Source organism: Lichenostomus cassidix, chromosome 1 (assembly GCF_008360975.1).
Source record: "Lichenostomus cassidix isolate B80296 chromosome 1, HeHo_3.0, whole genome shotgun sequence".
Taxonomy (NCBI): domain Eukaryota; kingdom Metazoa; phylum Chordata; class Aves; order Passeriformes; family Meliphagidae; genus Lichenostomus; species Lichenostomus cassidix.
The window spans coordinates 85423618-85450620 of NC_139479.1; the positions used below are offsets into that span (position 1 = coordinate 85423618).

At 41.8% G+C, this 27003-nt stretch overlaps 1 protein-coding gene across 1 annotated transcript; it reads left to right on the forward strand.

Annotated features, from left to right (window-relative positions):
• Nucleotides 1–2283: 2283 nt before the first annotated feature.
• On the forward strand, nucleotides 2284–27003 carry LOC146445070 (ovostatin-like). The gene is made up of 36 exons (XM_085067036.1): nucleotides 2284–2390; nucleotides 2895–3078; nucleotides 3405–3561; nucleotides 4726–4778; nucleotides 5647–5667; nucleotides 6724–6892; nucleotides 7463–7547; nucleotides 8361–8472; nucleotides 8858–8972; nucleotides 9190–9299; nucleotides 9944–10102; nucleotides 10458–10685; nucleotides 10997–11054; nucleotides 11540–11685; nucleotides 12751–12900; nucleotides 13457–13627; nucleotides 13924–14056; nucleotides 14665–14761; nucleotides 15252–15480; nucleotides 16038–16161; nucleotides 16506–16624; nucleotides 17076–17127; nucleotides 17915–17998; nucleotides 18874–19050; nucleotides 19569–19650; nucleotides 20119–20275; nucleotides 20684–20758; nucleotides 21737–21902; nucleotides 22162–22385; nucleotides 22959–23174; nucleotides 23583–23707; nucleotides 23865–23955; nucleotides 24546–24614; nucleotides 25559–25664; nucleotides 26014–26087; nucleotides 26818–27003. The coding sequence occupies exons 1-35, from the start codon at nucleotides 2284–2286 to the stop codon at nucleotides 26073–26075; spliced, it is 4413 nt and encodes a 1470-aa protein (XP_084923162.1). The 3' UTR covers nucleotides 26076–26087; nucleotides 26818–27003.

Below are 27003 nucleotides of genomic sequence, written 5' to 3' on the forward strand. Positions count from 1 at the left end.
AGGTGCACAGAAGGCATTGTGACAAGTGCCAGTTCTTGGAGATACAAAAGTGGACTTCCTGACCAAAGTCACAATCCAGCCTCTATTTGGGGCAAAACCCCTGCTCATTATAACAGTAATAGTAGTTATATGCAACTGCCCTCCTCTAGCTTTACAGCCTTTGAATGTCACCTAACCTACTTGACCCTCTGATTAAACTTTCAAAAGTAGCCTCAGAAAGCTTCTGGACAGTGATGATTATCAAATAGACTTGTTCAGAATTAATGCTTTTTTATGTTGCAATAAACTCATGAAAGAGTCGAGAAAAGCCATGAAAATCCATGAAAAGCAAGAACAAGCAATACTGGTCATCTCCTTTTTTCACAATGTCAGCTCAAGTTCAAGCCTGCATCAGTGAATTTCTGTTCTTGGTAGCTTCTGTTATCTATACCCATTGCAGAGAAAGTAAAGCCTGATCTTAGTGAAGCTCCTTAACTGTAAAATCAGCAGAGATCCTCTTCAGCAGAAATGACAGTGAGGTGGGTTTTCAGGACAGAACATCAGACTGTTTTCTCTTCTAAGCACCCACACCATGCCACAGAGAGACCTCTGAGGAGCCACCCATTGCTTCTGCCCTGTTCCCATTCCATATGGTTTGATACTTCTGTGAAAAATTTGAAGGCATAAGTTTCATAGCTGCCCTATGTGCCCTGTATTTCTATTAAAGAAAGTTTCACACACTGGCAAGAAATTAGAAGAGATGGTCATAAAACATATCAGGATATTAGAGAAAATCATGCTCCCATACAGGCACTCTGCCTTGGGGCCCATATCTCTCTGGCTCCAGGTCTACAATATTTAGCCATGTTGATAACACACATGGTGTGTTGACCCCAGAGAGCAGCCAGGTTTGCACACAATCATCTTTCACTCACTCCCCTTTTCCAGGAAGGAAGTGGGATGAAATAACAACAGTGTAAAAAGGAAAGCAGAAGGTGCACATGAAAGAGAAGCTAAAAGAGGGACTTATTCACTGCCTCCCATTAGCAGGCACACATCCAGTCACTTACTGAGAAGCAAGGCCTCAGTACAGGCAGTGGTTGCTTCAGAAGACAAATGTTATTACCACAAATATTGTCCCTCCTCCTCCTTTCCCCCACCTGTTATTGCTAAGCATGGTGTCCTGTGGTAGGTACAGGATAACCCTTTGGCCTGTTGGGGTCATCTGTCCTGGCTGTGGCCCGTCCCTGTCCCTTGTCCACCCCAAGCCTGCTGGTTTTTGGGTGGGAGGTTGGGGACGTAGAAAGCCTTGACACAGTGAAAGCACTCTTCAGCAATAGCCAAAATACTGGTGTTTGAATACAGTTCTAGCCTCAAATGCAAAGCACTGTGGAGAAAACTGACTTCATAACCTCATCCCAGACAGACCCAGAACCAATATTAATGGGAAAAAAATTATTTGCAGTTATCAAATAACTGCTTTCCAGCATTGTTTTTCTTGTGGGGAGCAAACCCTCACCTGGGTGATTTGTTCTCTCTTCAGAGTACAAAAGAACAAAAGAACTTTTTTCTCCCTAATAAAAAACTCAATTAGCTTCCACACAGGTGTGAAAACTGGAAACCTGGGGAACTAAAAAATTCCCATCGACCCAGCAACTGGATAATTCCAAACTGAAATTAATCAAACTTCAACAATGCTGTTAAGTGTTCAGTGGTTAAGGCAGAAGTAATTAAGACCTTTTAGATCTCTTTCTGTTTGTAGCTTCTCTATTTGTCCATTTCAACAATTTTCAAAATACCTATGAAGCAAGGGAAAAGAGAGGTCAATGTATTATTTTAGCCAGAATCTGGTGTCAAAATATAGACAATTAGCCTACTTCACCCAAACTGTCCATCCAGATGGTATTTCCCAAGAACAATGGGAAAAACCCTCAAATGTTAACCTGGTTTGACAGACTTGCTTTGGTTTAGGTCACTTTGTGCTTTTCAGTGCTGTGACAAGTCTCAGTGTAAAAACCAAAGCCACTTCCCTTGAAAACAAGACCACTAAAGACATTTCATGCAGACATTCAGAGACTACAGTGTAGTGTTACAGTCTGGAGATGGTGGGCTGATTTTGGTTGCAGTAGGCTTAGGGGAGGTTCTTGCAGGATAGACTGGGATCTCCACCCCTTGCTGCAGTTATAAAGGGACTAACATCAAAGGAAGGAGCCAGGGAGGAGTTGAAGAGCCAATTCCTTTCCTCTGGAGCACTGGATGAGGAATGCTGCAGAACTGTTAAACTAGTAGGCAAGGAGTTGTTTCATGGGAAGAGAACTTATCTCTTTCTTCTGTCTCACAGTGAGAAAAATGTGGCTGAAGTTTCTTTTGGCTGTTCTCTGGCATGTAGCAGCTGCGAAGGAACCTGAGCCGTAAGAACTACTGTATTATAAGTATTTATGAAGAGACTTTAAAGACAGTGCTGATCAGTGTTATTAATTTTGCTCTAAATATTACATACTGCCATGGGTCATCTTTTGTATCTGAAGAACTAAAGTGGAATGGGGATGGCAAGTGAATCATTCTCATTTAATATGATCAGACCTTCCACCTATTGCAGAACTTCCACAGAAGTTGATGTGTTTCCAGAAAAGGCAATAGCAGTAGTGACAACAGTGTGCTTTGCTAAACTAGGCGGGCTCAGATAAAGGGGTGTAAAGCAAGAGTTGGGGGCAATACCAGAGCTGGGGGCAATATCAGGGCTGGGCTGGTTCAGAGCTGCAGGCCAGAGTGAGGAGCACTGGCAGTCTGTCCTATTTAATCTAAAGTAATTGGTGGGTACTGAATAATAAAAATGCTATGTATTTGCTTTATCCTGTTGAGGCTGTTTCTCCTTAATACATGAATGTGATCACTTTGATGTTTGGGTCTCACAGGCAGTATGTCCTGATGGTGCCTGCTGTCCTCCAGAATGACTCTCCAGGTCAGGTCTGCCTGCAGTTCCTTCATCTCAACGAGACAATATCTGTCAGAGTAATCCTAGAATACAGCTCTGTTAATACCACTATTTTGGAGAAAACCACCACAACAAACACTGGTCTACAATGCTTTAATTTCAAGGTAAGTTAATTTTAATTTATGTCCCCATGGGAAAGAAATGTAAACAGGGACAAGAAAATTAAAGCAGAGAGCACAGGAGAGGAACTGGCAGGAAAAGAAATAAGATTCGTAAAAGGGAAAAGGAAGCACAGGACAGTAACACAGTAACAGAAAAGGAGGCATTTTTAATAGACATAAGTAGTAAGAAAAGACTCAAGAAAGGTGATGAAGGGGGTAGAAATGAGATTGTGGCTCTTTGTAGGAGCCCGGGCCACAGGTACTGCTGTTCAACAGGTTCTGGAGCAAATTCCTTCAAGACTAACAACCTCCCCCGTGTTTTCTCACAGGTTCCTCCTGTCCATTCTTCACCACTGGCTTTCATTTCCTTCTCTGCCAAGGGCAGCACAGTCAGCCTGGCAGAGCGGCGCTCAGTGATGATCTGGCACACAGCCAGCATCATCTTTGTGCAGACAGACAAACCCATCTACAAACCAGGACAGACTGGTGAATATCCACTTTGTCTATAACATGGGCCTTAGGAGGCAATTTCTTCTGGTAGAATTTCTCTGACTATTATTTTTTTCAGGCTGAGCTGTTTTCTAGGTAATTTCTTCGAAGTTTCTGTTAAAACCATTACAATTATTTGCTGTGGAGCTTAGGGATTCATCTTCAGGGTGTCAGGAGACGGTCATCCCATGATCCCTATAATTTCCTTTGTCCCTTCCTCCCAGGTGTCAGAAGCTGTCACTGCCACTGTTTCATTACTGATGACAGGCCAGGACAGTGGGAAGAGGTGATTAGATCACTATCTGGCACAAAAAATTCTTCCACAGTCTTCCCTCTGTGGTGCTGGTCAGCATCAAAATAGTCTAAACACCAAGAGTGAAATCCATTACTTTAAAATGAATTATAAGCTGTTTAAGACAAAATCATGCTATTTACCTTCTGTGTTCCGATGTGTTTGGACTTTAGATTTTCTTGTTGTATTCCTGCACTTATGCTATTCCCCTATTCATGCTTCTCACCTGGCCATCAAGCAGAGCCCCGTGTAGGCAAATAAACATTTATCTAGATCTGTTCCTCAATTCACTTCTAGGCTTTAAAGCTTTTAGCACGCAGCAGAACACTGTAGGAAACAGCACAAGAAAATTTCCCAGAGATTAGTCACATAATGCAGCCATTTGACTGGATTACCATTACTTTGATTAGGGTGAATGCTCTCTATATAAATACATAGTATGAAGGAAAGCTTAGTAGTCAGAATTTGGTGCCACAAGGTGTGCAGTGTGGTTTGGTTATTGGTCAGATGGCTTGGTTTGGAGCTGGGGCAAGCAGCAGACAAAATTAAATTACAGAAAGTTAATGCAGTTCTTATTTTTTAGTCACCTATGTTCTGTGAGGTTTAACTTTTATGAAAGCAAACTTTTCATTAGTTACCTTAAAGGAAACTTTCATGAAAAAGTACAAGAACTTGATGCTAGGGAAAAATCCCCTAATCAAAGTCTGTGTAGGATTCTTCTTGCTCCAGATGTATTTTATTATGTGCATCCTGTGCAAGTGGGACTGTTGGAAGATCCTGTGAAAATGGGAGTACTTATGAATGCAAAACATCATGCTCAGCCAGGCAAGCTTTGGTCAATGCTAACACCCTGTTCCTTGCCTTTCCAGTGAGGTTCCGTGTTGTTGCCCTGGATTCCAATTTTAAACCTGTTCAGGAGAAGGTGAGTGACCAGTAATATTCCCCTGTATTTAAAATTGCTGGGAGACAACTTCTTCTCAAATTTTACCTAAAGGATTGCTGTGGATAAAATGAGACATTACAGAGACTAAATGCCAAAGAATTAACATGATTTCCTAAGGACATGCTGTAATCCACCCTTTCAACACAGTCGGGGAAGAAGGCAAGTGTGTAGCAGTTTGAATTCCTGACACAGCACTTTCTGATATCACTGGGAAAGAGGCTCAAAAACCTCCTCCACGTTGTTGCCACAGACATTACCTTAGCTCTGACCAGAAAGCCCACAGTTCAGTCTCCTGCTATTCCAGTTCAGCAATTATTGCTTGCAGGCATCAGTAAATCATCCAACTGGCACTTGGCCCATTTTAAAAATGAGGGAAATGACAAAGAAAAACAATTGTGGCAACAACTATCTCCTCAGAGGTATTCTTTCTACTGCCAGCAGTCTCTCCTCATGCTCACAGTACATAAGCCAATTAATGGAAGGGTCTTTTCTGGGCTCCTCTCCTGTGCTCATAATGCAGGAGACAGCACTGTGGTACCAAAAGAGGTGGTGCTAATGAAAAACCAAAATCATGATTTGTGTGCATCTCTGTAACTCTGCTCACTCATAGGCTCTGAGATTGCTCCAAAACCAGTATGATCAGAAACTGTCCCACCATTCTCATCTCTCTCCTTTATGTAAGCTTCTTATTGAAGTAAAAGTGCTATTAAACCTATTAAAATAAGAGATTGGGATCTCTGATTATATACTGAATATGGTTATACATTTCCCACAGTCCTGAGGAAAAATAATTTGTGTTTGATCAGCCACCTAATCTCTTCTTCCATTTTGTTTTTTCCTCTTTCAGTACCCCTTGATTGCAATTCAGGTAAGAAATTTTTGTCTTTGTACTGCATTAATCAGGGCACATGTGCCTACCTGGGTTTCTATGAGTCCACACACAGACAAATCTTGCTGCTGAGTACACCAGCAGAAATTAACAGGAGCTCCACAAAAAACAAGGGTGGTCTTTGAGCCTGACTGACATGGAAAGCACACCTACAGTAGTTTCAGCAGTCAAAAGTAGCAGTGTTCCTGTGTCTGCCTTTGACTCCGTTCCCCTTCCCCCAGATTGCTCAACTTATTTTGGGGTATATCTTTTTGTAACTCTAGTACTGCTAAAAACTATGAACAAATATAGGTTGTGCATACAGCTAACAACTATGTTAGTACTTTCATGGCATTTTCTTGTGATTTTTAAAAAAATGTAGTTCATGTCTGGATAGCATACTTACAAGTTTTCATGTTATATTGTGAAGTATTGGGACTTCTTTTTTTTTTTTTTTCAGTGAAAACATACATATTTTGAGCTCTCCACATGTTTTTCTTCCCTTTGTTGCTTTAAAGAGTCAAGGAAATGGTGTGAATGAGTTTTCTTCAGTCTAACTAGCATAACATATACTGAGAGGCAAATACCACCCCAGTGAATGCAGAAGAAATGCTTCCTTCCTTCTTCTGGCAGCTGAAAAAAAAAGCTGGGGTTGCTAAAGGCCAAGATTTGTGTGGGATAAACTTGGCTGAAGAGAAAGCACAAAGAAGATTTTCTTTCTCTCCCCTCTTGACACAAATCTAGAGCAACATATACTAAAGAGCAGGAAAGAGCAGTATTGTGCAACTTTCCCTGATGATTGAGACTAATAAGTAGGCTGGCAGAGGATGCCTAAATCTGGGAACAATAGATGAGAATTTAGCAACATTAATAATAAGATGAATAATCAGAGTACAAAGGTGCAATTTAACTCAATGCACATATATTAAGCAACCTCTCCAATGAGTTAAAGCAACCTGCTCTGTTTTCTTCCTTTTTGCTGGTTTTGTGTGCTAGTAACAAAAGATTTCCAAGGCAAAAAAAACCCTTGTGAATCTGTATTCTTTTTTACTTCAGGATCCAAGGGGCAACAGGATCTTACAGTGGCAAAATGTGAAGTCAGAGACGAACATTGTTCAGCTAGAATTCCCACTCACTGAAGAGCCTATCTTGGGGAACTACAAAATTATCGTAGCAAAGAAGTCAGGAGATAAAACAAATCGCTCATTCCTTGTGGAGGAATATGGTAAATGCCACCCATTTTTTTCTTTCAATGTAGAAAATTTCATTAGAGATGAGCCCATATCAATCAACCCTTTTGACTGCTAAAACTTCAAGCAGCTTCCTGGCAAATGCAGCTTCAATTAGTTGTCAACAAGAACTGGAGAGATAAAAAAAGAAAGAGAACAGTTAAAAAAAAATAAAAAAGAAGAAGAAAGCTTAGCTTTTTTCACATACTAGCCAGCAAAACAATCTTCATGATAAATCAGCAAGTCAACTGTACATTTCAGTGAAACAAACTAAACTTTTCCCTGCTATGCCCATGAACTTTCTTGGCCAAAGACCTGCAAGGCATCTAGGCATCACAGGATTCACTTCAGAAGTCCTGTCTTCTCTTCAAAGTGTTGCAGAAATACTTTAGTAAGCCTTTGCAGATCAGGTCAGCTCTTAATAATTTTGCCACTCCAGTTCTGAGATCCCATTCCCTCTATGACTAACAATGAGATATATCCTCATTTTTGCTTTCATCTTAGGAGGGTCTGCAAATTTACAACATGATAGTGTTGGTATTTTTTCTTTTCATTCTTTGTCCTAGTGTTGCCAAAATTTGATGTCACAGTCACTGCACCAGAAAGCCTGACAGTCCTGGATTCGGAGTTCACAGTGAAAGTCTGTGGGTTGTAAGTAACCAGGTGCAGAGTTGTTAGGAAATATGCTGAAGAAGAAGAGCTTCCCAAGGACTGGGGAAAGAGAGAGGGCTTAGAGAAGGAACCAAAATATGTAGGGCCCCAGAAGACATTGGTCAGGGTTGACTTGGTGGTTGGAGTTTTCATTTATTTGTGTGCTCATCTCATTTTATTTTATGAGTATTTGGTTCCCCATGGTGTTCTGTGAGTGGGATAAATTTTTTGAGAGGTTCCCTGGTAAAGCAGTGTCCACTCCCAATAACCCACTTCAGAGAGAGAGCTTGAGAGAGCAGAGCACCATTAAAGTCTAGCAGAGATCTTGTGGTTCCAGATGTATGACTCCCCCTTCTGCAAGCTTTGTCCTTCACAAAGACCTTGCTTACAACAACACCAAGATCTTGTAATTTGGAATCCAGAGTTGAAATCCTGATCCTCTTGCAGATATGAGGAGTTTTGCTTTGATTTCAGTGAGTCTAGAACTCCAGTTAAAGCTGAAGATTGGAGACAACAGTCTTAATTTGGTCAGTAGGATGTCTGCTCATTATGTTTATTGAAGAATTTGCTCTTACATTCAAGGTGTGACTATATTTCATGGGTTTAATTGTGAAAAAGAACTATCTTTTATTTCTGAGTTGTGTTTTCTTTTTTGTTACACCAGGAGAGTTAGGAAAAAGCCTGTGAAATTATTCTATGCTCTGTCTTCCCAGCTCATTGCTTGTCCTGGATCTATTCCTGCACATGTTAGCTTAGATTATTTTTCAAGCATTAGCTCATAGACCTCATCAGCTCATATTTCCTCTCCCCCAGGTACACCTATGGCCAGCCTGTTGAAGGGAAAGTCCAGCTCAGTGTGTGCAGGGATTTTGATTCATACGGGAGGTGCAAGAAAAGCCCAGTTTGTCAATCATTTACCAAAAATGTATGATACCTAATTATTATTCTTTTTCATGCTTGTCCTCTCTCTTATATTCTTATTTCTCTCCCTTTGCTCTTTGTACTTTGCCTTCTCTTTTTAATGCTTCTCTTCACTCTACTCATCTCTTTGCTTGTATCACTAGCTAGGAGCTCAGGGCACCTCATTTCTCTTCTTGGCTTCCTGCAAGCCTGAAGGATTCATGTTTCTTCTTCCTGACTCTGTTTCCCATCTGAAAAGCATGGACAGTGCTATCTCCATCAGTTCCATATAAATCTTGTTAAAAATAAGGGGGAAAGACTTTACTCACTAAGGAAGGGTTCTGTGTATTGTGAACACCCTTTGCAAGCTATGATCCTTGACAACAGGATTTTTTTTCTTCCCTTTCCAGCTGGAGACAGATGGTTGCCTCTCCCATGTTTTCAGCTCCAACATCTTTGAGCTAAATCGCACTGGTTACATGAGGAGCCTTGATGTGAAAGCCACTGTGACAGAGAAAGGAACAGGTAATCCCTTCCGGATGGTCAGAAACAAAAGCAAAAGCAGTGTGGTCAAGAAGGGGAGTAGGGGATAATCAGTCTCTGATTGCTCTGCTTGCTAAGTACAAAAATGTACTGAGGAAGATCCATTTTTACAAGCACAGTGACCATCTCCAGGCAAACTCTGATGATGCTCTGTGCAGGACAAAGTGTATCTTCTCCTGACTCTGGGCTTGTCTTCCAGGCCTGCAACTCACAGCTGCTCAGGTTATTTCCATAACTCGGGTGATGAGCTCCATCCAGTTTGAGAACATGGATCACTACTACAGAAGAGGAATCCCTTACTTTGGACAGGTGAGCAACAGTTTAGGAGGCCTGTATTGAAGATGATTGACAAGCAATCACATAACAACAGTGCTGGGAGCATGTAGGGGACTGTTTGGAGTGGGGCTGTTCTCCCCAAGCTTCTTTCTTTACATACAGTGCCCTACTGGTAATTCATTTCTAGCAGCATAGAATTAACTTAATGGGGCCTGTTATTTCTTTTTTGTTTGTTTAACACATATAGCAGAGACAGTGTAGACAGAAAATGTTCAAAAGAAAGATCTGGAGAAAAGGCCTTCAGACACTGAATAGCGCAGAAGCAGACTCTCAAGACTAAGAGAGAAAAAATAGGAAGGGAGAAAACAAAATATATTTTTAAACTGCAAATGTATAGTCAGAAGTGACTCATTAGGAAAGGGTATGAGATATGACAAGTTCTTGCTCCACAAAAGAACATTATAAATGGTGTGGCAGATGCTGAGGAAGCTCCTACTCCAAACTTCATAAGATAGCTCAGACAACTGCCAAAAAGTGAACAGAGACATTTCAGTTTTAAAGTATTGTTTTGAAGGAAGATGAAAAAGCAATTCTGCTATGTGCAGACCAGAGTGCAAAATATCAGTATCAACACACGGAAAGATAATACGCTCAACGTTTCACATTCCCTTTTACAGATCAAGCTGGTAGACAAAGACAACTCTCCTATTTCCAATGAGGTTATTCAGTTATTTGTCAATAACAAGAACACAGAGAACTTCACCACGGATGATAATGGCATTGCTGAGTTTAGCATTGACACAACCGAAATGTTTGATCCCGAGATCAGTCTGAAAGTGAGTACAAAACAAGTCTGAACAGAGATGCAGAGAGAGATGGCTGCTCTCACAGTGAACCCCAAAAGAGATGGGATGAGGTTTGAATTCTAGTAATAAATATATGCTTTCTCCATCTTACTTCATGGTTTAGACCTCTCGAAAATTCCCTCAGGAGGAGTGAGGAAAACACCTAAGTCATGGCAAAGCAATGGTTTCCTGCAAGGCTGCTTTTTCCTTACCAGTTTGGCTTTAGATGCAGTTCTCATGTATATGCATTATGTGAACTAATCATTCTGACATCAGAATGTGATGATGATCTCCCTAGTGATATATGTTTGTTTTCCTTTCCTTCCCCACTCTCTCTCCTGACCAGGCAATTTATAAAAGCAGTGACCACTGCCACTATGAGGGCTGGATAGAGCCTTACTACCCAGAAGCGTCTCTCTCCATCCAGCGCTTCTACTCCTGGACTAGCAGTTTTGTGAGGATTCAGCCCTTATGGAAAGATCTGAAATGTGGGCAGAAGAGGCTGATCACTGTGCACTATGTCTTAAACACAGAAGGATACGAGAGCATCAACTCCACGAACTTCTACTATGTGGTGAATATGAGGCAGTGGAATGGTTTTCTGCAAGGGCTTTAGCGGGCAGCTATCTGGCAATCCATCTGCAGGAATTACCACAGTGAGTGGTATTCTCTGCCCCCCTCTTCCCTTCCTTTTGCTTCTGCTTTGTGACCAGCAAGAAGGTCCCCAGCAGCAGCAGTGGGAGCATTCAGCATGCCCTAAGCTTATGCTTAAGCATTTGAGATCAGCTCATTGTAGATTGTCCTGTCAATGCACAATGAACCTGATTGCTGCTTTCTCCCTCCAGCTTCCACCAACCCATTCATGTCTTGATCTTCTCTGCACAGGGCATGGCAAAAGGCAAGATTGTCCTTACAGGGGAGATTCAAGTTAATATCCAAGTTGGTAAGTTATGTTGCCAATCCTAATTTTTGCATTAAAACAAATGAACAAAACCCCAGATGGCTGAACCAAGGCAAGACCTCTTGGGTGTATATAGCAGCTACTGGGAGGGCTGTGTCTCTCTCCATCCATGCATGTATGCATGATAGTAGCACTACCACTAGGATCACTATAAAATCAGGTTTAGTCCAGCAATTAGTTTATCTGATATTAGTCAAATAGCCTTCTCCAAAGATCTTCCCAAAGGATGATGTAGGGAATGCAGAGGTCTGCCTTAGGGGTCTATCCGAATATGTTCAAATCTACAATAAATCTGAGACCACCTGGATTAAACCTGGTCACATCACCCCTTGGAAAATTGTTCAGTTAACCACCTAAGTCCAGATTGCTTCACTGACTGGTAGAGTTACATGCCTGTTGAGTCTGGCTGCTTCTACAAGAAATCTTTGATGTTCCTTCTTCATGGGTGCCTTTGTTTCTTCTAACAGGCCAAAATGGCACTTTCACCATTCCCCTTGTGGTCAGCGAGGAAATGTCTCCAGCGCTTTGGTTGCTGGTATACACCTTACACCCTGACAAGGAGCTGGTGGCAGACAGTGTTCAATTGCCAGTTGAGAAGTGTTTCAAAAACAAGGTGAGAGGCACTAAGATATAGAAAGTGTTACCTGCTGTCAGAGAAATACAAATTCTTTGTGTATACATTCACAACACATTTGCAGTTTTGTTTCTTGTTTCCATCCACTTTTCTCCACATTACTCCTTTTGTTCTTCTTTTTTCTCTTTTGCCTTATATCTTTCCTCTACCACTACCCCCTGGTCTTACTGTAAAAGGATACATCTTCTTTTAGAGTTAAAAATTTCTCAGGAAATCCACATGAATCCCAAATGATTCTTGCCTCTCTTAAACTCTGCTAGTGTTCAATGTAGTGTCTAGACTTTTCTGTTCTCCAGTATACTGAACACACATTAGCCTTATCCCACTTCATTATTCAATATAAATTTTTTACACTTTTTTGTCAAAAAAACCCATTTTAGGTTTACCAGAACTAAATACATATAGAAAAGAAAGCAAAAATAGTAGTCTGGGGTTTAAGTTTTTCTTTCTTTTTTTTTTAATGGTAAATTTTCATTAATCATTATAAAATCAGATTTCACCATTAAGATTTTTCTAATCTTCAGTTCCTAAAAGTTAAAATGCATGAAACTGTATGACAAAAAAGCCCAAGTGAGATTAAATGTTTCTAGTTACCCCTCTTATTTTTTCCCCTTATCTAACACAAATGTGAAATAGATTTTGTTCTGAATAGATTCAAAACAGAATCTGTTTTATGTATTTGCTAACATGGGCCATGGACCTAGGTAGAATATAATTTGCTCACTGTACTGCTTATTGCATGTAGTCAAGTCATAATAAGCTTGATTTGATTCGATAATAATGGCAAAAGGTTCACATGTTGTTTTAAATCACTTGAGGTATGCTTCATTTAAGCTATCACAGGAATCTAAACATGCTTATTACCTAAGTCCCTTTTATAACAGAAGCATGCTCAGCAGAGGAGACCAGACATCCTTCTCCAGGCAGATTTTCTGTGCTTTAAGAGAAAATCCTTCCACTCTCCTTCTTGCCCTCCACTCACAAGCACAGTGCAGCTGCAGCAGCATGGGTTAGCCATGCCAGCATCTGTTTGATGAATTGCAGGTCCACTTGGAATTCTCTGAAAAGCAGATGCACCCAGCTTCCAATGTCAGTTTGGTCATTGAAGCTGCTGCCAACTCCTTCTGTGCTGTGAGGGCAGTGGATCAGAGCGTGCTGCTCCTGAAGCCTGAGATGGAGCTGTCCATGGAGATGGTAAGCTGCCAAATGCCTTGTCTCCTTCCACTGCTTCTTCCTCCTCCATTACAGTGTCTGTCCACTGGAGATCATTAGACTGTGTTAGACCTCTACAGTTTTTGGCACAGCTGGTCATAAGGCATCTCAAATACGAAATAAACAGATTTGGCTTCCTGTGGATTGGAAGTCCTCTTTCACTTTGGATTTTGTTTAACCTGTGACTGGTGTCTGGCAGCACTACCCTCTGGCATAAATGCCACTCCTCCCAGTTTTGTGCCAGCAGCAAACTTGCTGAGGGTGCACTATGCCCCAACATCCAGAAAATCAATGAAGATGTTGGAAAAGATTGGACCCAGTACTGGAGTACCCTGAGGTCTACCACTAATTATTAGCTTCCAACTAGACTTTGTGCCACTGACCACTGCCCTCCAAGACCAGCCATTTGGCTATTTCTCAGTCCAGAAAACAGAGCAAGGTTTCAAACAGGCTGACATCTCAGCTCTGGCAATTTCCTGTATTTGATGGTGTAATTACATTTACACACACAATTTCTGTGTTTCCTTACCCCTCACAGGTATACAGCCTGCATCCCCTACTAGACTTTCAAGGCTATGTCTTCCATGGGTTCAATCTAGAAGAAGACTCCCAAGAGCCCTGTGTCTCATCTGACCACATCTTTCACAAAGGCTTGTATTACACACCTGTAATGTCTGGATTAGGCCCAGATGTGTATCAGTTCCTCAGGGTAAATGTCCTGTCCATTACTTAAATATGCTGAAGTGAGTTTCTGCTTATGTAGTACTAGATTCTGCAAAAGACCCTGTTAGTAAAACAGATACATGACAAACTCTCCTCTTGGGTCCCTATTAATTGATTCTGGTGCCTACTGACTTTCCAACACACACTAATCTCCCAAAAGTCTCTGCATAGATGTATCTGGGCACCTCTGTGGTTGAAAGACAGTAATGGTAAAAAGGGAAGAATGGAACAAACCTCAGCTACCGTATGATTATGGCTAACATCTAAATGTGTTCTTTACAGGAGATGGGAATGAAATTTTTTACCAACTCAAAGGTTCGACAACCAGTTGTATGCACTAGTGAGACTGTAAGGCGTCAACCATATTTAGTGAATGCAGGACACATGGCTTCTGCACACCATGTCAAATCATCAGGTAATACAGGGGACAGGAAAGAGATTTTACCTTTCTCCTTAAAGGAAGTGGTATTTGTGTAACAGGGACATGGACAGTACTCATTAACCACATTGGTTTTGATACTGAATATTGGTATGGCACAGAACAAGATAGCTTAGGCTAATGCCCAATGCCCAAAAGAGTCTTTCAGGTCTACACTTCTGATTCATGTCCAGTTTCCCACTGGGAATTGTTGGCAATCGAGTGTCACACAAAACCAACACTGTTGACACTGATTCCCTTCTGACCAGAGCTAGTTGGAAGAGACTGTGCGACAGTGGGGAGAGTAAACAGAGCTAAGAGCCAAGTGACCTGAGCACTAGCCCTCAGTCTTATGCTCATATTTGGAGACCAAAACACTTCAAGTAATGTTTTCTCTTTCCTTTGACACCAGGTTATGCCTAAGTCAGGGATACATTGGTGACACTAAATAATATTTGTGTGGCATTACTTGTGGTCTCAGTTAGAAGGAAATGGTAAAACACTCATCATCCTTTATACTGGCCCATGCCCATTCAAACCTTTCCTTTCTGGGAGTCTCCATTATATGAACCAGGTTTTACTTAATTCTCTTTATCTCTTACCAGCTGAAGTTGGTAGGGAGGAACATGAGAGACAACTCCTCATTGAGACTATTCGGGAATTCTTTCCTGAAGCTTGGATTTGGGATATAGTTCCAATTAAGTGAGTACTGCTTCTTACTAAAGGAATTACTAAATATGTCCCCTGATGTCCTGCGAGGTGGCAATCCTTTGCCAATTCTTCTTACTTTCTGGCCTAGAAGACTTACATTTTTCAATCATCAGCTGCCCACCTGCCCTTCACTTTTCCATGATCAAATTACCAAAGATGTCCCTAAAGACACCTTTTCCCACACTGGGTGCACCATGAGTCATATTCCTTTCCTCAGAAGAAGGACACCTCTATTTAAAATATGGGTTTGCAGAACAAGAACTCTGAGTTGTCTTTCCATTCTCAAGGAAATCATGTGCAGAACTTTCAAATGGGCTTTTCTCAGAAGATTTTAGTGGTAAATTTCAGGGACTTGTATGAGGGATTTCTATAGATAGAATAAGAGTAGTTCTGATCTTCAAAACTTGTTGCTTCTATTGAGTAGCAAGGTATATGAAATATGCCCTTTCAAAAACTTTCATCTTTTCTCCGTTCCCATCAGCTCCACTGGAAAAGCCAGCATCTCATACACCATCCCTGACACCATCACCAAATGGAAAGCCAGTGCTTTCTGTGTGGAAGAGTTGGCTGGATTTGGCATGTCTGTGCCTGCCACCCTGACAGCCCTGCAGCCTTTCTTTGTCGATTTGACCCTGCCATACTCTATCATCCGAGGAGAAGATTTCCTGCTTAGAGCCACTGTCTTCAACTACCTTGACCAGTGCATTAAGGTGTGTACTTCTGCCCACATTGCTAGACCTTGCCCTGTCTCCAAAGAAGCCACAGCAAAATGATTGGTGAAGGTGATTGGATCTGCTCTTGATTGAGGTACTTGCTCATTCTAGCTGCCAACAAGTTATCCTGACTGGATTTGTCCTCTTAAACCACTGCAGAGCAAAGGGAGATCTGTGTGAACTGTAACTAGAATGGGTCTATAAAGCAACTCCTACAAGATCCACAGAGAAAGGAAAGAAGTGTTTTGCACAGTATCATTCACCATCCACAGCCATGCAAGCCATCAGTGGTTTAAGTGTGGCTTTTTCCTTAAGAATCAGGTGTGCATAGGATGCTTAATATCTCAGTGAGAATGCTGTGAGAAGCAAGCAGGGAAACTGTTCCTGTTACATCTGATGGATGATTATCAAACACCATCATGCCAGGCATTAAATCTGCTCTATACTTAAATCTGGATGTAAACAGATAGTCTCTCACCCCTCTGTAACAATAAAGCACCATTTGCATATGGTACAAAATATTCATCCCATTACGTTACTCTTTCTGTTCTCAGATTAATGTTTCACTGTCGGATTCCCTTGATTATCATGCCAAACTCATCTCCACAGAGGATGATGGATGTGTATGTGCCAAGCAAAGAAAAACCTATGTCTGGAATATTTTCCCCAAAGAAATTGGTATGTGCTTTGAATCTACTTGGTTTTCTGTTCTGAAATTGGTACTAATCAATTTATATCTCACTGAAAAAACTTAATCCTGTTGCAACTTGGAGATCTTGGTTTACCACTGGTCTTTCCAGTTGTCTGGGTTAAAGAACTTCTCCACAACTGCAGTGTTTTTATCATTCCCATTTTTACAGATCAGTTCTCTTCCCATATCTCTCACCTACAGTGACTGATCATTCATTTTGTTGAACTACTTCATTCTATTCATCACATGAAATTTCTTACTTTGTCAATCATCCTGCATGATAGAGGTCCACTTTTTTTTTCCTTTTTTTTTTTTTTTGCTGCTATTTAAGGTAACGTAGTGTTCAGCATTACTGCAGAGACCAAGGATGATGAAGCTTGTGGAGACAAAGCCCGTAGGAACATCAGAATTGACTACAGGGACACCCAGATCAGAACACTGTTGATTGAGGTACTGCTGACAGCTCTTCCTGTTTGTCCTGCACTCCTTTTCATGAGGAAACTATAATACAGCAGAAACACCAAAAGCAAGTAAAAGTTTTTCAAGTTCCCTAAAGAACTCCTGGTATGGCTCCAACTTCATCAGGCTGGGACAGGGTCTGGCTGTTCTATCTATGACCAAGTCCAATCCCACCTGATGTCCTCTTCCATGAGGATCAGAGGGTGTTGGTAAGTGCATGTCTTCCTCATGCAGAGGAGAAACTGGAAATGAGGGATTCCATCTGATGGTATGTCCCTTTTATTAGCAGCCACATCAAATATGAACTTGTAAACTGTTGCTTCATCCACCTGTGTCATGATGTAGGAAGCTGGGGAAGGGAGTGGCTTTTCTGCCACTGCATTTCTTCTGCATGCTTTGTTCTCATCCACTGCATGTGTCTCTTCTTTCCATCCCCACGCAGCCTGAAGGAATCAGAAGGGAAAAGACTCAAAGCTCCCTAATCTGTACAGAAGGTAAGGGTCTTACATACTGCTGTCTTGAGAGGATCTGAAAGGGAGGTTGGAGTTTGCACTCCTTCCTGCAGTGTTTGTTGATGTTATCCCTTCCCTTTTCCCCAGAGTTGTCCATATGACAGCTAGTATGATTATAATAATTCAATTCCTTGCTACCAAGTTCCTGTGTGATCTGATGTACGTCACTGAGGCAGCATCTGTGCCCTGGTCAGGTGTGCTCAGATGCTGAAGGAAGGCTGCAATAAAGCTCTCAAAGGGAGATGACCTTTCTGTGCAAAATATGTCCTGTGCTTCATTCACTCATGTTGAGTGCTGTCCTCCATTCCAAGGATACCTGAATCTTACAGCTTTCCACCTCTCATGGGAATGGGAGAGTGAATATAATATTCTTTCTACACTATCTCTGTGCTGCCAGCAAACAGTTCCTAAGATTTCCTGGCTGTCCTAAAAGAGGCACAAAAACAGTTCTGACCCTCATCAACCAGCTCTACCCATTGTGTCACTGAAGAAATCCTCAAGGGTCACAGATACTGCAACCTGGGAGCACCAACCTTACCCTGTTCCACTGTTTCATACTGAGCAATGACAGTGACTGCACCACTTGATCTTTTATTCACAGTTTTGATTTTGCTGTGTCCCCTTCCCTCTTCATGTTCTTGGTGAATGCTGTGAGTTTCACTTTATTGCTGTCTCTTGTGGGAAATTCTGTACTATGCAGTTTGTACCAGGAGCATTTCACTGTTATAATTAATATTCCTATGCAAATAACAATTATTTTTCTCTACAGATGATATAGTTATTCAAGATATAGCTCTAGAGCTACCTACAAATGTTTTGGAAGGATCAGCCAGAGCCTCCTTTTCTGTTGTTGGTAAATATATAATTAATAAAACATAAACCCAAAGAAAATGTATAAAATATAAAATGAAAGCTCTTTCAGGATTCAAAATGTGAGTTTCCACTCCTGGTGCGGGAAACTTTTGAGAAAAGGAACTGATTCTCAACTTGTCCAGCAATGCTCTGCATCAGTGAGATGAAGTTTAAATATCAGTTGCATCACTCTTCACTATTCTGTTCATTTAGTGCATTTGAAAGTCTTCTCTGAAACAGCAGCACAGTTGAGTTATGACCCCCAGCCAGATTCATGCCAGAACAGCTTTTTTCCACACACACACACCTGCAAATCAGAGATGCCAGTAGAGTCTTTTTTAGTCTTTTCAGGCCCTGGACTTGGTTACATGACATACGAGTCATAAAATCTTTGCTTTGTAATGTTGGTGACTTCCAGAAGCTCATTCCAGAAATCCCTTGCTGGGTCTGTGCCACCTTTCCTAGAAATAAAAATTTAGAGGTGGTCTATGATGCATCTGCATTATCAATGTCCCTTTGCAGCATTAGTTGTTAATTCTGCAGTAAGTGTCTCTGTCTAGCATCTCCAGCTATTCCCTTCCATCCTCTGGAAGTTTCCTGAAAGGGCTTTTTATTTTCAATCAGAAGTATCTGCCTGAAGTGGTACTAAAATAAGCACTGTTTCTGGTAAGGGCAATTTAGACTAAGGACAGGCAGGGAAGGGATTTCTTGTTGGCTGCAAAGCAGAACAGAACTCAGCACTGACAGCTTCATGCTTGTTCAGAAGGCTCCCAACCCCAGCTAGGCTTTTATGGCTCTGCCTGTGGAATGGGAATTATTGGTAATTTCAGTGGCCCAGAGTTGGGCTAATCCCCCCCTCCATCTCCTCTTCCCCAGGTGACATCATGGGCACTGCCATGCAGAACCTGCACCAGCTCCTCCAGATGCCCTTCGGCTGTGGGGAGCAGAATATGGTCCTGTTTGCACCCAACATCTATATCCTGGACTATCTGAACAAGACAGGGCAGCTGAGTGAGGAGGTCAAATCCAAGGCCATTGGATACTTAATAAGTGGTGAGAGCTTTGTGGTTCCCTTACAATGTGTGCTGAAATTCCTGTTGAAGCCTAGTGAGCAGAAGCAGCAGCAACAGCATGGCTACCCTTGCAGGTGGCATCACAGCTGTAGCACAGCCCAGCGACCCAAGGATTTGCCCTGATCAAGATATTTTTTATTTTTCTTTATCTTCTTTTCTTATGCCTTTTTTCTGATATGTAACTGTCACATCTCCATTGAGGTTTTGTCTTTTAGCCCCCTTCTCTTTTTCCACTCAGGCAGAGTATGTATCCTGATCCTGTTAGTTTAGTTGGACCATAGAGGTGATAGAGCTCTGCCTATTCTGTGACTCAGTGTTTCTCCAGGACAAGATGTTCCATACTTCCATTTATAGGATCCCTCAGGGCTCCACTCCTGCTTGGTAGATATGCATTGCCTTTCCAATCTTTCCCACTGTGGTTTCAGACAAATATGTTAGCAAACAAAACAGGGTTTTGCTTTTACACCCAAGAACACTTCCTTTTCCATGTTCTTGCAGGCTACCAGAAGCAGCTGTCATACAAACGCCCTGATGGGTCCTACAGCATCTTTGGCACCAGAGATAAAGAAGGGAACACCTGGTGAGTGACTAGGAGCAGAAGTGGCTCAGAGATGAATTTGCATTCAACTCACATGGTCCAGCTAAGAGGCAGCTTTACTGGCTGAATCAGATGTACAGAGCTGCCTAGGACTGGGGGTTGGTAAGTACTAAGGAAAATGTCTCTCCATGCCCTGCCAGGTGGGGTGCACAAAGAAAAGTTGATCCCTAAAGACCCAGCTGACTTTCTGATTCACACTCCTGCTCTCTCCCATGAAATCCATTGCACTGTGGTGTTCTGTAGACAGGATCAGCCTCAGAGTGTGCTGGACATCATTCCCATATCCTGTCTAGCTACTAGAGCTTTAACTGCTCTCTCTTGGCAGAGCACATAGAGAAAGCAAGACACCAACATGCTGGCTGTAACTCTATGCTCTTCAACAGCATGAATGGGACAACTGCCTTCTGTTTCTTCCAGTGCTCATCTCACAGCTTCATCTCTCCCTTGCAGGCTCACTGCCTTCGTGTACAGATCATTTGCACAAGCTGATCGCTTCATCTATATTGATGACCAAGTCCAGTCTCAAACCCTGCTGTGGCTGGCAAGCAAACAGAAGCTAGATGGCTGTTTCCAAAGTGTTGGGGCACTCTTCAACAACGCCTTGAAGGTAGCAGAGAATTACTACTTGGTCAAATTTACATTTTTTCATTGAGAATATTGTCTCCTATTCCTGCCAAAAACTTTCACTCCAAATGCCTGTCCTCTTTCAAGAGCCAGCTCTCCACATCTTACAATGACTCTTTTGAGCTCAGTTAGCTTTTCTATGCTGTATTTTACATCTTGTGAGCACCTGAGATAAGGCTGACTGTAAACTTGAGGGATTGATGGTTTTGGGTTTAAGAGCAAAGGGCTTCTCTTGATCTGTGAGTTTTCAAGAGCTATGCAAATGCTCTCCTTCCTTTTGGCCTGCCTGCAGAACTGGCCACACTCTCTCAGCTGGGATATGGCAATCCATATTTAAAGGCTTCTCATCTGTGGCATTTGCTGATTCTTCCTCTCTCTGTGTTGTTTGCAGGGAGGAGTAGATGATGAGCTGTCGCTTTCTGCCTACACCACCATTGCCATGCTGGAAGCTGGACACTCCAGTTTGGTAAGGAAACCTTCAGCTCCTGATGCTCAGATGGAACTGATCCCCAGTTGTTGACTTGGGTCCAGCATCTGCTAAATTGTTTAGGTAGTAAAGAGAGAGAAAGAGAGAGATCCCACAGTACGTGACTGTAGTCTGTATCTGCACTGATTGCTGTGATAAAATCCCCATCCCTATACCTCCTAAACCACCAGTCTTCAAGTAGAAACCATACAAACCTCAGTGGGATTAGATCTTCTGTTTGAAAGACACAAAACATTTAGTGACACCTCTAAGTTTACAATAAAACAACTTGACAGGTAGCAATCTCACATACTATGGCTTAGCCTCAAACATAGCCCAGTCAAGAAAGTAAGTTGTTACAGGCAAATCTATAAAATCTACAAATGGAACTAAAATCTATGTTGGAAAAACAAAGGTCCATCAGAGCAAAATCTGATCAGTGCTTTTCAAAAAGTTGGTAGTACAAAGATGACTACAAAGGAGATGTTAGACTTCAGTATATGAGTTAGCCTCTACTTCATCATATCCTTGCAGAGGACACAGAGTCAAACTGCATTTTTTTTGTGGATGTAAACCTAGTTCAACCTCACAGAATTAAAGTTACACCAAAGTCACTGAGGATGGAGACTACTAGGTTAGATTTGCTCAAGACAACGCACTTTTGACTATAGAAATGCAGAGCAAATTGTTATCATGAAGGTAAGCAGAAGAAATTATCTGCGAAAGGAAGAGAACAGTCTTCTGTTTATAGACAAACCTGTTCAAGAGCACCATTGAAAGCTACTTAATTTGTTTGGTACTTCCTGTGAAATCCCTTCTTGAAGAATTCTGTATTCTCTCTCCTGATTATATAAGCTGAAGTTCCACTCTCATTGCTGTGATAGTGACAGGATGAGGAACAGCTTTAAAGAAAATAAATTTTTGAGAAGATGAAGACTACTGTCCTGAATCAGATCCATTTGCTTTTTTGTTTTTAAGTACCCTGCAATCCGAAATGCCTTTTTTTGTCTGGAGACCGCATCTGAGAAGAGAATCAGTGATGTTTACACTCAGGCACTCATGGCCTATGCTTTCTGCTTAGCTGGCAAGGCAGAAAAATGTGAATCATTCCTTGAAGAGTTACAAAAATCAGCAAAGGAAGTTGGTGAGTTTCAGTCATTTGGGGAATTTCGGAAGTGGGAAGATGGAACAGATCTTACTGATGGTCTAACCTTGACAATATTGAGAGTACGGGCACATGAACCAAACTGCACAAAATATCTGTGGAGTTTATCTGCAGAACATCCACAGGTCTGCAGAGAGTCCTTTAGAGGAAGAGGCCAGGATGCAGTGAGACTCCAAGGCAGCTCAGAGCAGTGGCACCTGTAATCAATATTGGTTCTTTCCTCTCTTTGTTTATTCAGATGGCTCGTGGCACTGGGAGCAGGAGGAGAGGTCAGACAAATCAGACCAATCTCCCTCCTTCCTCGACCATGCCCCTTCAGCTGAAGTTGAGATGACCAGTTACGTGCTGTTGGCATTGCTCTACAAACCCAACCGCAATAAAGAGGATCTCACAAAGGCCTCGGGGATTGTGCAGTGGATCATCAGGCAGCAGAATCCCTATGGAGGTTTCTCTTCTACCCAGGTGCCAAAACTACCTTCCACTCCTCAACCACTCCTAGGAACTGGGACACTGTTTCAGGGTTCCAGCAGGGCTCTGTCTACCTAGTCCTATTTCTCTTTTCTACTTGCTGTCTCTGAAAGAAACCAATTCTTTCTCTTAGAAGAACAAAATACATTTTTCCCCCTCTTGTTAAGTACCAAAATGTTAAAGCCATACAAGAGTAATTTGACTAGCAATAAATACAGATATTTGTGTCAGGGATGAGCCTAGAAAACAGCAAGTCCCGTCTGTTAGATGACCCAGAAGTTCTGTGTATCTCCTCAGAAAACACAGGCTTTAACACTGTGAAAAACTCTAGAATTGCACTCTGCTGCTCAGATTTTATGTTCTGAGACCTTTGTATTAGGAGAGAGATTCTTCTACCCTTAACCACACATGAGAGAATGAAGTGTCTCCTTTTGTATGGGAACCCTGGAACTTCATACAAATTCAGGATAAACCAGCTGTGATTCATATTGGAACAGTGACTTTGATCTCCTCTGCACTGGTCATGCTGCATAGCCAATTGTCTTTTATTATTTTCTTTTTTTGCAGGACACAGTCATTGCTCTTCAAGCCCTTGCTGCGTATGGTGAGGCCACCTACAACTCTGCTTCACAAAACAGAGTCAAGATCGCTTCCAAAAAGCCTTTTGAGAAGGTATTTATTGTCAACAATGAGAACAGGCTCCTGCTACAGCAGACTCCCCTTCCAGAGGTTCCTGGGAAATACAGCCTGACAATGAATGGCAGTGGATGTGTATTTGTGCAAGTAAATATCTGCTCTCTCCTTCATTGTGTCTCACATTTTGCATACAAGATAGCCATTGTTTTGGTGATTTTCTAGTTGACTTCTCTTTATTTTTCCTAATTGCTTGATTTCCCTAGACCATTTAAACACTCTTTTCCCCATCCTGCATTCTGACTCCTGGGGAGTTCTGGCATGGAAAACGAGTCCTTTCTGATCAACATCTGGTTTCTTTCTGGGAGGTGACTTTGGGTACAAGCACCTCTACTGTTAAAGAAGTCTGATGTGCTCATCACTGATGTAAGCAAGAATCTTCCACATAAAACCAAGTGGAACATTGCCAGAAAAGTTCACTATGTCTGACTTTTGTTTTTTGGAATGCAAAGGAAAATTCTTGGCAAGCTTGAACAAAAGGGTTTCTTTCTTTTCCAGACAGCACTGAGATACAACATTCACCTTCCAGAGGGGTCCTTTGGATTTCTGCTTTCAGTACAGACATCAAATGCTTCCTGCCCAAAGGATAGACCAGCAAAATTTGATATTGTCCTCATAAGCAGGTAATGTGCAAACCAGCTGCACAGATGACAGACACGCAGAGAACATTGCTGTGTGTTTTCACTTCAGCTTATGAAGTCATGAACCACGATCTGATCAATATTCTGATGATATTTTAGTATCCCAAAAGAACACTGACAGAGCCCTCTGTTGCTTCAGTTACACAGGGAAACGCAGCAGCTCCAACATGCTCATTATTGATGTGAAGATGCTCTCTGGCTTTGTTCCTGTTAAGTCTTCCCTGGATAAGGTAAGCTTAGAGGAGCAAGACTAAATTAACTCCCCACAGGGACAGAGGAAAAGGCTGGTCAAAGAGTCAAGGCAAAACCAGAGATGTGGTTAAGAATGATTCAGCCACAAACCCTACAAGGTGTTTCTGTGGCTGCACTCTCTTCATTACTGGGTGGAGGGAATGCCCTCCAGGGAGCTTTGGACACACAGATCTTCCTGTATTTAAAACTAGGAAGGGTTTCAGCTCAAGCCTGAGCAGCTGGCAGCTGCAACTGGGAGCTGGCACTGCCCAGGTAGGGAAAGGGTGGGAAACCTCTCAGACTAGCTCTGAAACACAGATCACACTAGAGTTGGGCAGCATTCCCCAAATGAATTGCAGTGGCTTGTGCATTTGGAAAGTGCTCATACCACCCACTAAGTCAAGTGGTAGGTTTTTCTCCATTCTTTCAATCTATTCATCAACATTTGGACTCTAAAAATCAGCTGCTAGCCCTTGATACTTGGCTAGGAGAAGAATGAATACCACAGACATGCAGTGGTAGGGTCTGAGGCAGAACTTGGTTTTTAATGTTTCACAAAAATATTTATCTCCATTTTCTTGTTTTAAAGCTCATTAAGAGTCATACAGTGATGCAAGTAGAAAACAAGAAAAATCATGTTCTCCTTTATCTGCAAAATGTAAGTTCTGGTCATGGTCTATTTGATTTTCACAGAGGATGGAAACAGCATGTAATAGGAATAACTACAATATGGATATACCCTATAAGGTGTATTTATCATGTTCTCTTCTTCAATAGTTTTCTTCTGTAATCACTAAGCTGCTTACTTCTCTAACTGCACATAACATCCCAACCTTCCCAACAGCTTCAAACTAACACCTGTCCTACCAACAACTAGAAAAAAAGGAACAGTTAATAAAAAAAGGCATGTAGAAATTAATCAAAATTCTTTCTCCTTGCAGTCAAAAGCAGATAAACACCAGAAAAGAGGTTCCCATGTGTGTATATGTCTCTTTGGTAGGCTTCTCATAAATCTCAGTCTGTCCAACAGGACAGGAAAAACTGCTTTCATTCTCCTCTGGAAAGATTTTCATTGCTTCTCTTACTAGACTATTGCAAAATTTTACCTGTAATCTAATCCCTGATCAGAATTTGCTCAGTAAAAAAATTGCTCATTAAAAAATTTGCTCAGGGCCCTGTAGAACTAAAAACAGAAGCCAGTATCCCAGTGACGCACACTATAAATTAATTCCCAGTTTCTTGGTGGCACATAATGCTCATATCTTAAATGGGAGGGATTGGAATACCAGACTTTATCATCCTGACCATTGGGAAATCCTGGAGAATTAAACCCAGCCCTTTTGGACAATTTTTCCACCTCTGGCAATAGGATATGTAAAAATTACAGAAGCAGGTGATACAAGCAGGATAGAAATCCTATTAACTTTCCAGTTCAGTTTCACTTTGGACTCTCCAAACATGTTTAGATAATGGCTGTCCCATATCTGTATGTGTGGTATCAGTGGGATTTGGGATATGAAACCTGTCAGTTACCACCTCATCTGCTCCAGATGGTGTTGTACAAATAAAAAGGCTGATGTGATCTCTGACCTTCCATTCCAGATCTCACAGAAGAAAAGGAAAGAAATCACTTTCTCGGTTGAGCAGGACTTTATAGTGACCGACCCCAAGCCAGCTCCTGTGCAAATCTATGATTATTATGAAACAGGTAGGTCTTTGATTTTAGCCAGTGTGAAATGTGGAGGAGGGACAGGGACAGCAGAAACACTGTGTGCCTTAAGGAAGACCCAGAAACCAGACCTGCTGCAAACAACACTCCTCTGAACTCCATCAGCATCTGAATTTACAGCCAGGGGAGAGACTCGTTTCATTTTAGTGACCTTGGTCTCATGCCCAAAGTTACCAATGGCATGACTAGAAAGTTATAAAAATACATGCACCAGAATGAGGGGCATTTCAAGGATCTCCTGTTTAAGCATGCCAAGGGTATATCCACCTCCAGGGAAAGGCACAAAAGTGTTCTCCAGGGTAACAAGAACATTTCTCTTCCTCTCCAGAAGAGTATGCTGTTGCTCAGTACACATCACCTTGCAAAGAGGTTGTTGCAGAAATGGACTGAGAATTCGAAAAGGTAAGTGAAAGCTAGAAAATAATCAAACAGCAGATAAGAAAGCGAAGTATAAGGCAGCAAGAGCAGAATAAGTAGAACAGTAACAATTCTCAAAGAACTGAAGTCTCCATGAGGCTTCTCAGAGAGCAGGCAGAGATAGTGGCCAGATCCTGTCCCATGACACCTGTGGAACCCAAGTGGGTACCATGTCGCTGTTCATGGGAAGAGCTTAGCTTCTAGAATAAAAGACAAAATTCAGAATAATGGAGAGACTGGCAGATACCTTCCAAGTTTCCTCAAAAGCACGGACATATAGCAAAGAAAGATTTACCTGTGGCCATCCTTGAAACTCTTCCCTGTGGACCTATGCTTCCCAGTCCCATGCAATGTTTCCCACAAGGACTTACAGAAACTTTTCCTTGGACAGTTAATACATTATCAGAGAAGAACACAAGGTGACATGAATCACAGTGTATTATGTAGTCAGAGGTGTGATGCTGCCTGGCTGTAGAGGAGGTCCAGGTCTGCATCCTGCTCAGCACAGCAGTTCTGCTGGCTGTTATCTGATGAGCAGCTTCTGAGGAGTCCAGGCACAGCTTGCTGCAAGACCTTGGTCCAGCTTTTGTCTGTTTCACACAGAAGGAATTGACTACCCCATATCTTAAAAAAAAATTCTGTGTTTTGTAACCTGCAGCTTGGTTTGTTCTCATATGGTTTGTTCTCATATTTTCTTTTGGATTTTCATCTGCAGGAGCATCATAAATATTGAACAAGTGGTGAAGCACCCCATTTTCTTCTGTCATGAAGTCCTGGAAAGGGCCATTGCACCTTAGGAATCACAGTGGGACTCTGTGACATTGTTTAAGCTAGTGCCTGCTTCTCTGTTTCCTTTCACATCTCTCCAGTTCTGTAGCATAATCATGTATACCTTTTCACC

Excerpts from the sequence above, each read along its gene's own strand:
- LOC146445070 (XM_085067036.1), top strand. The coding sequence starts at position 2,284 with ATGGGAAGAGAACTTATCTCTTTCTTCTGTCTCACAGTGAGAAAAATG. Across the intron at positions 2,391-2,894 it reads GCTGCGAAGGAACCTGAGCC|GCAGTATGTCCTGATGGTGC; the intron begins GTAAGAACTACT and ends TGGGTCTCACAG. Across the intron at positions 10,686-10,996 it reads CCACGAACTTCTACTATGTG|GGCATGGCAAAAGGCAAGAT; the intron begins GTGAATATGAGG and ends TTCTCTGCACAG.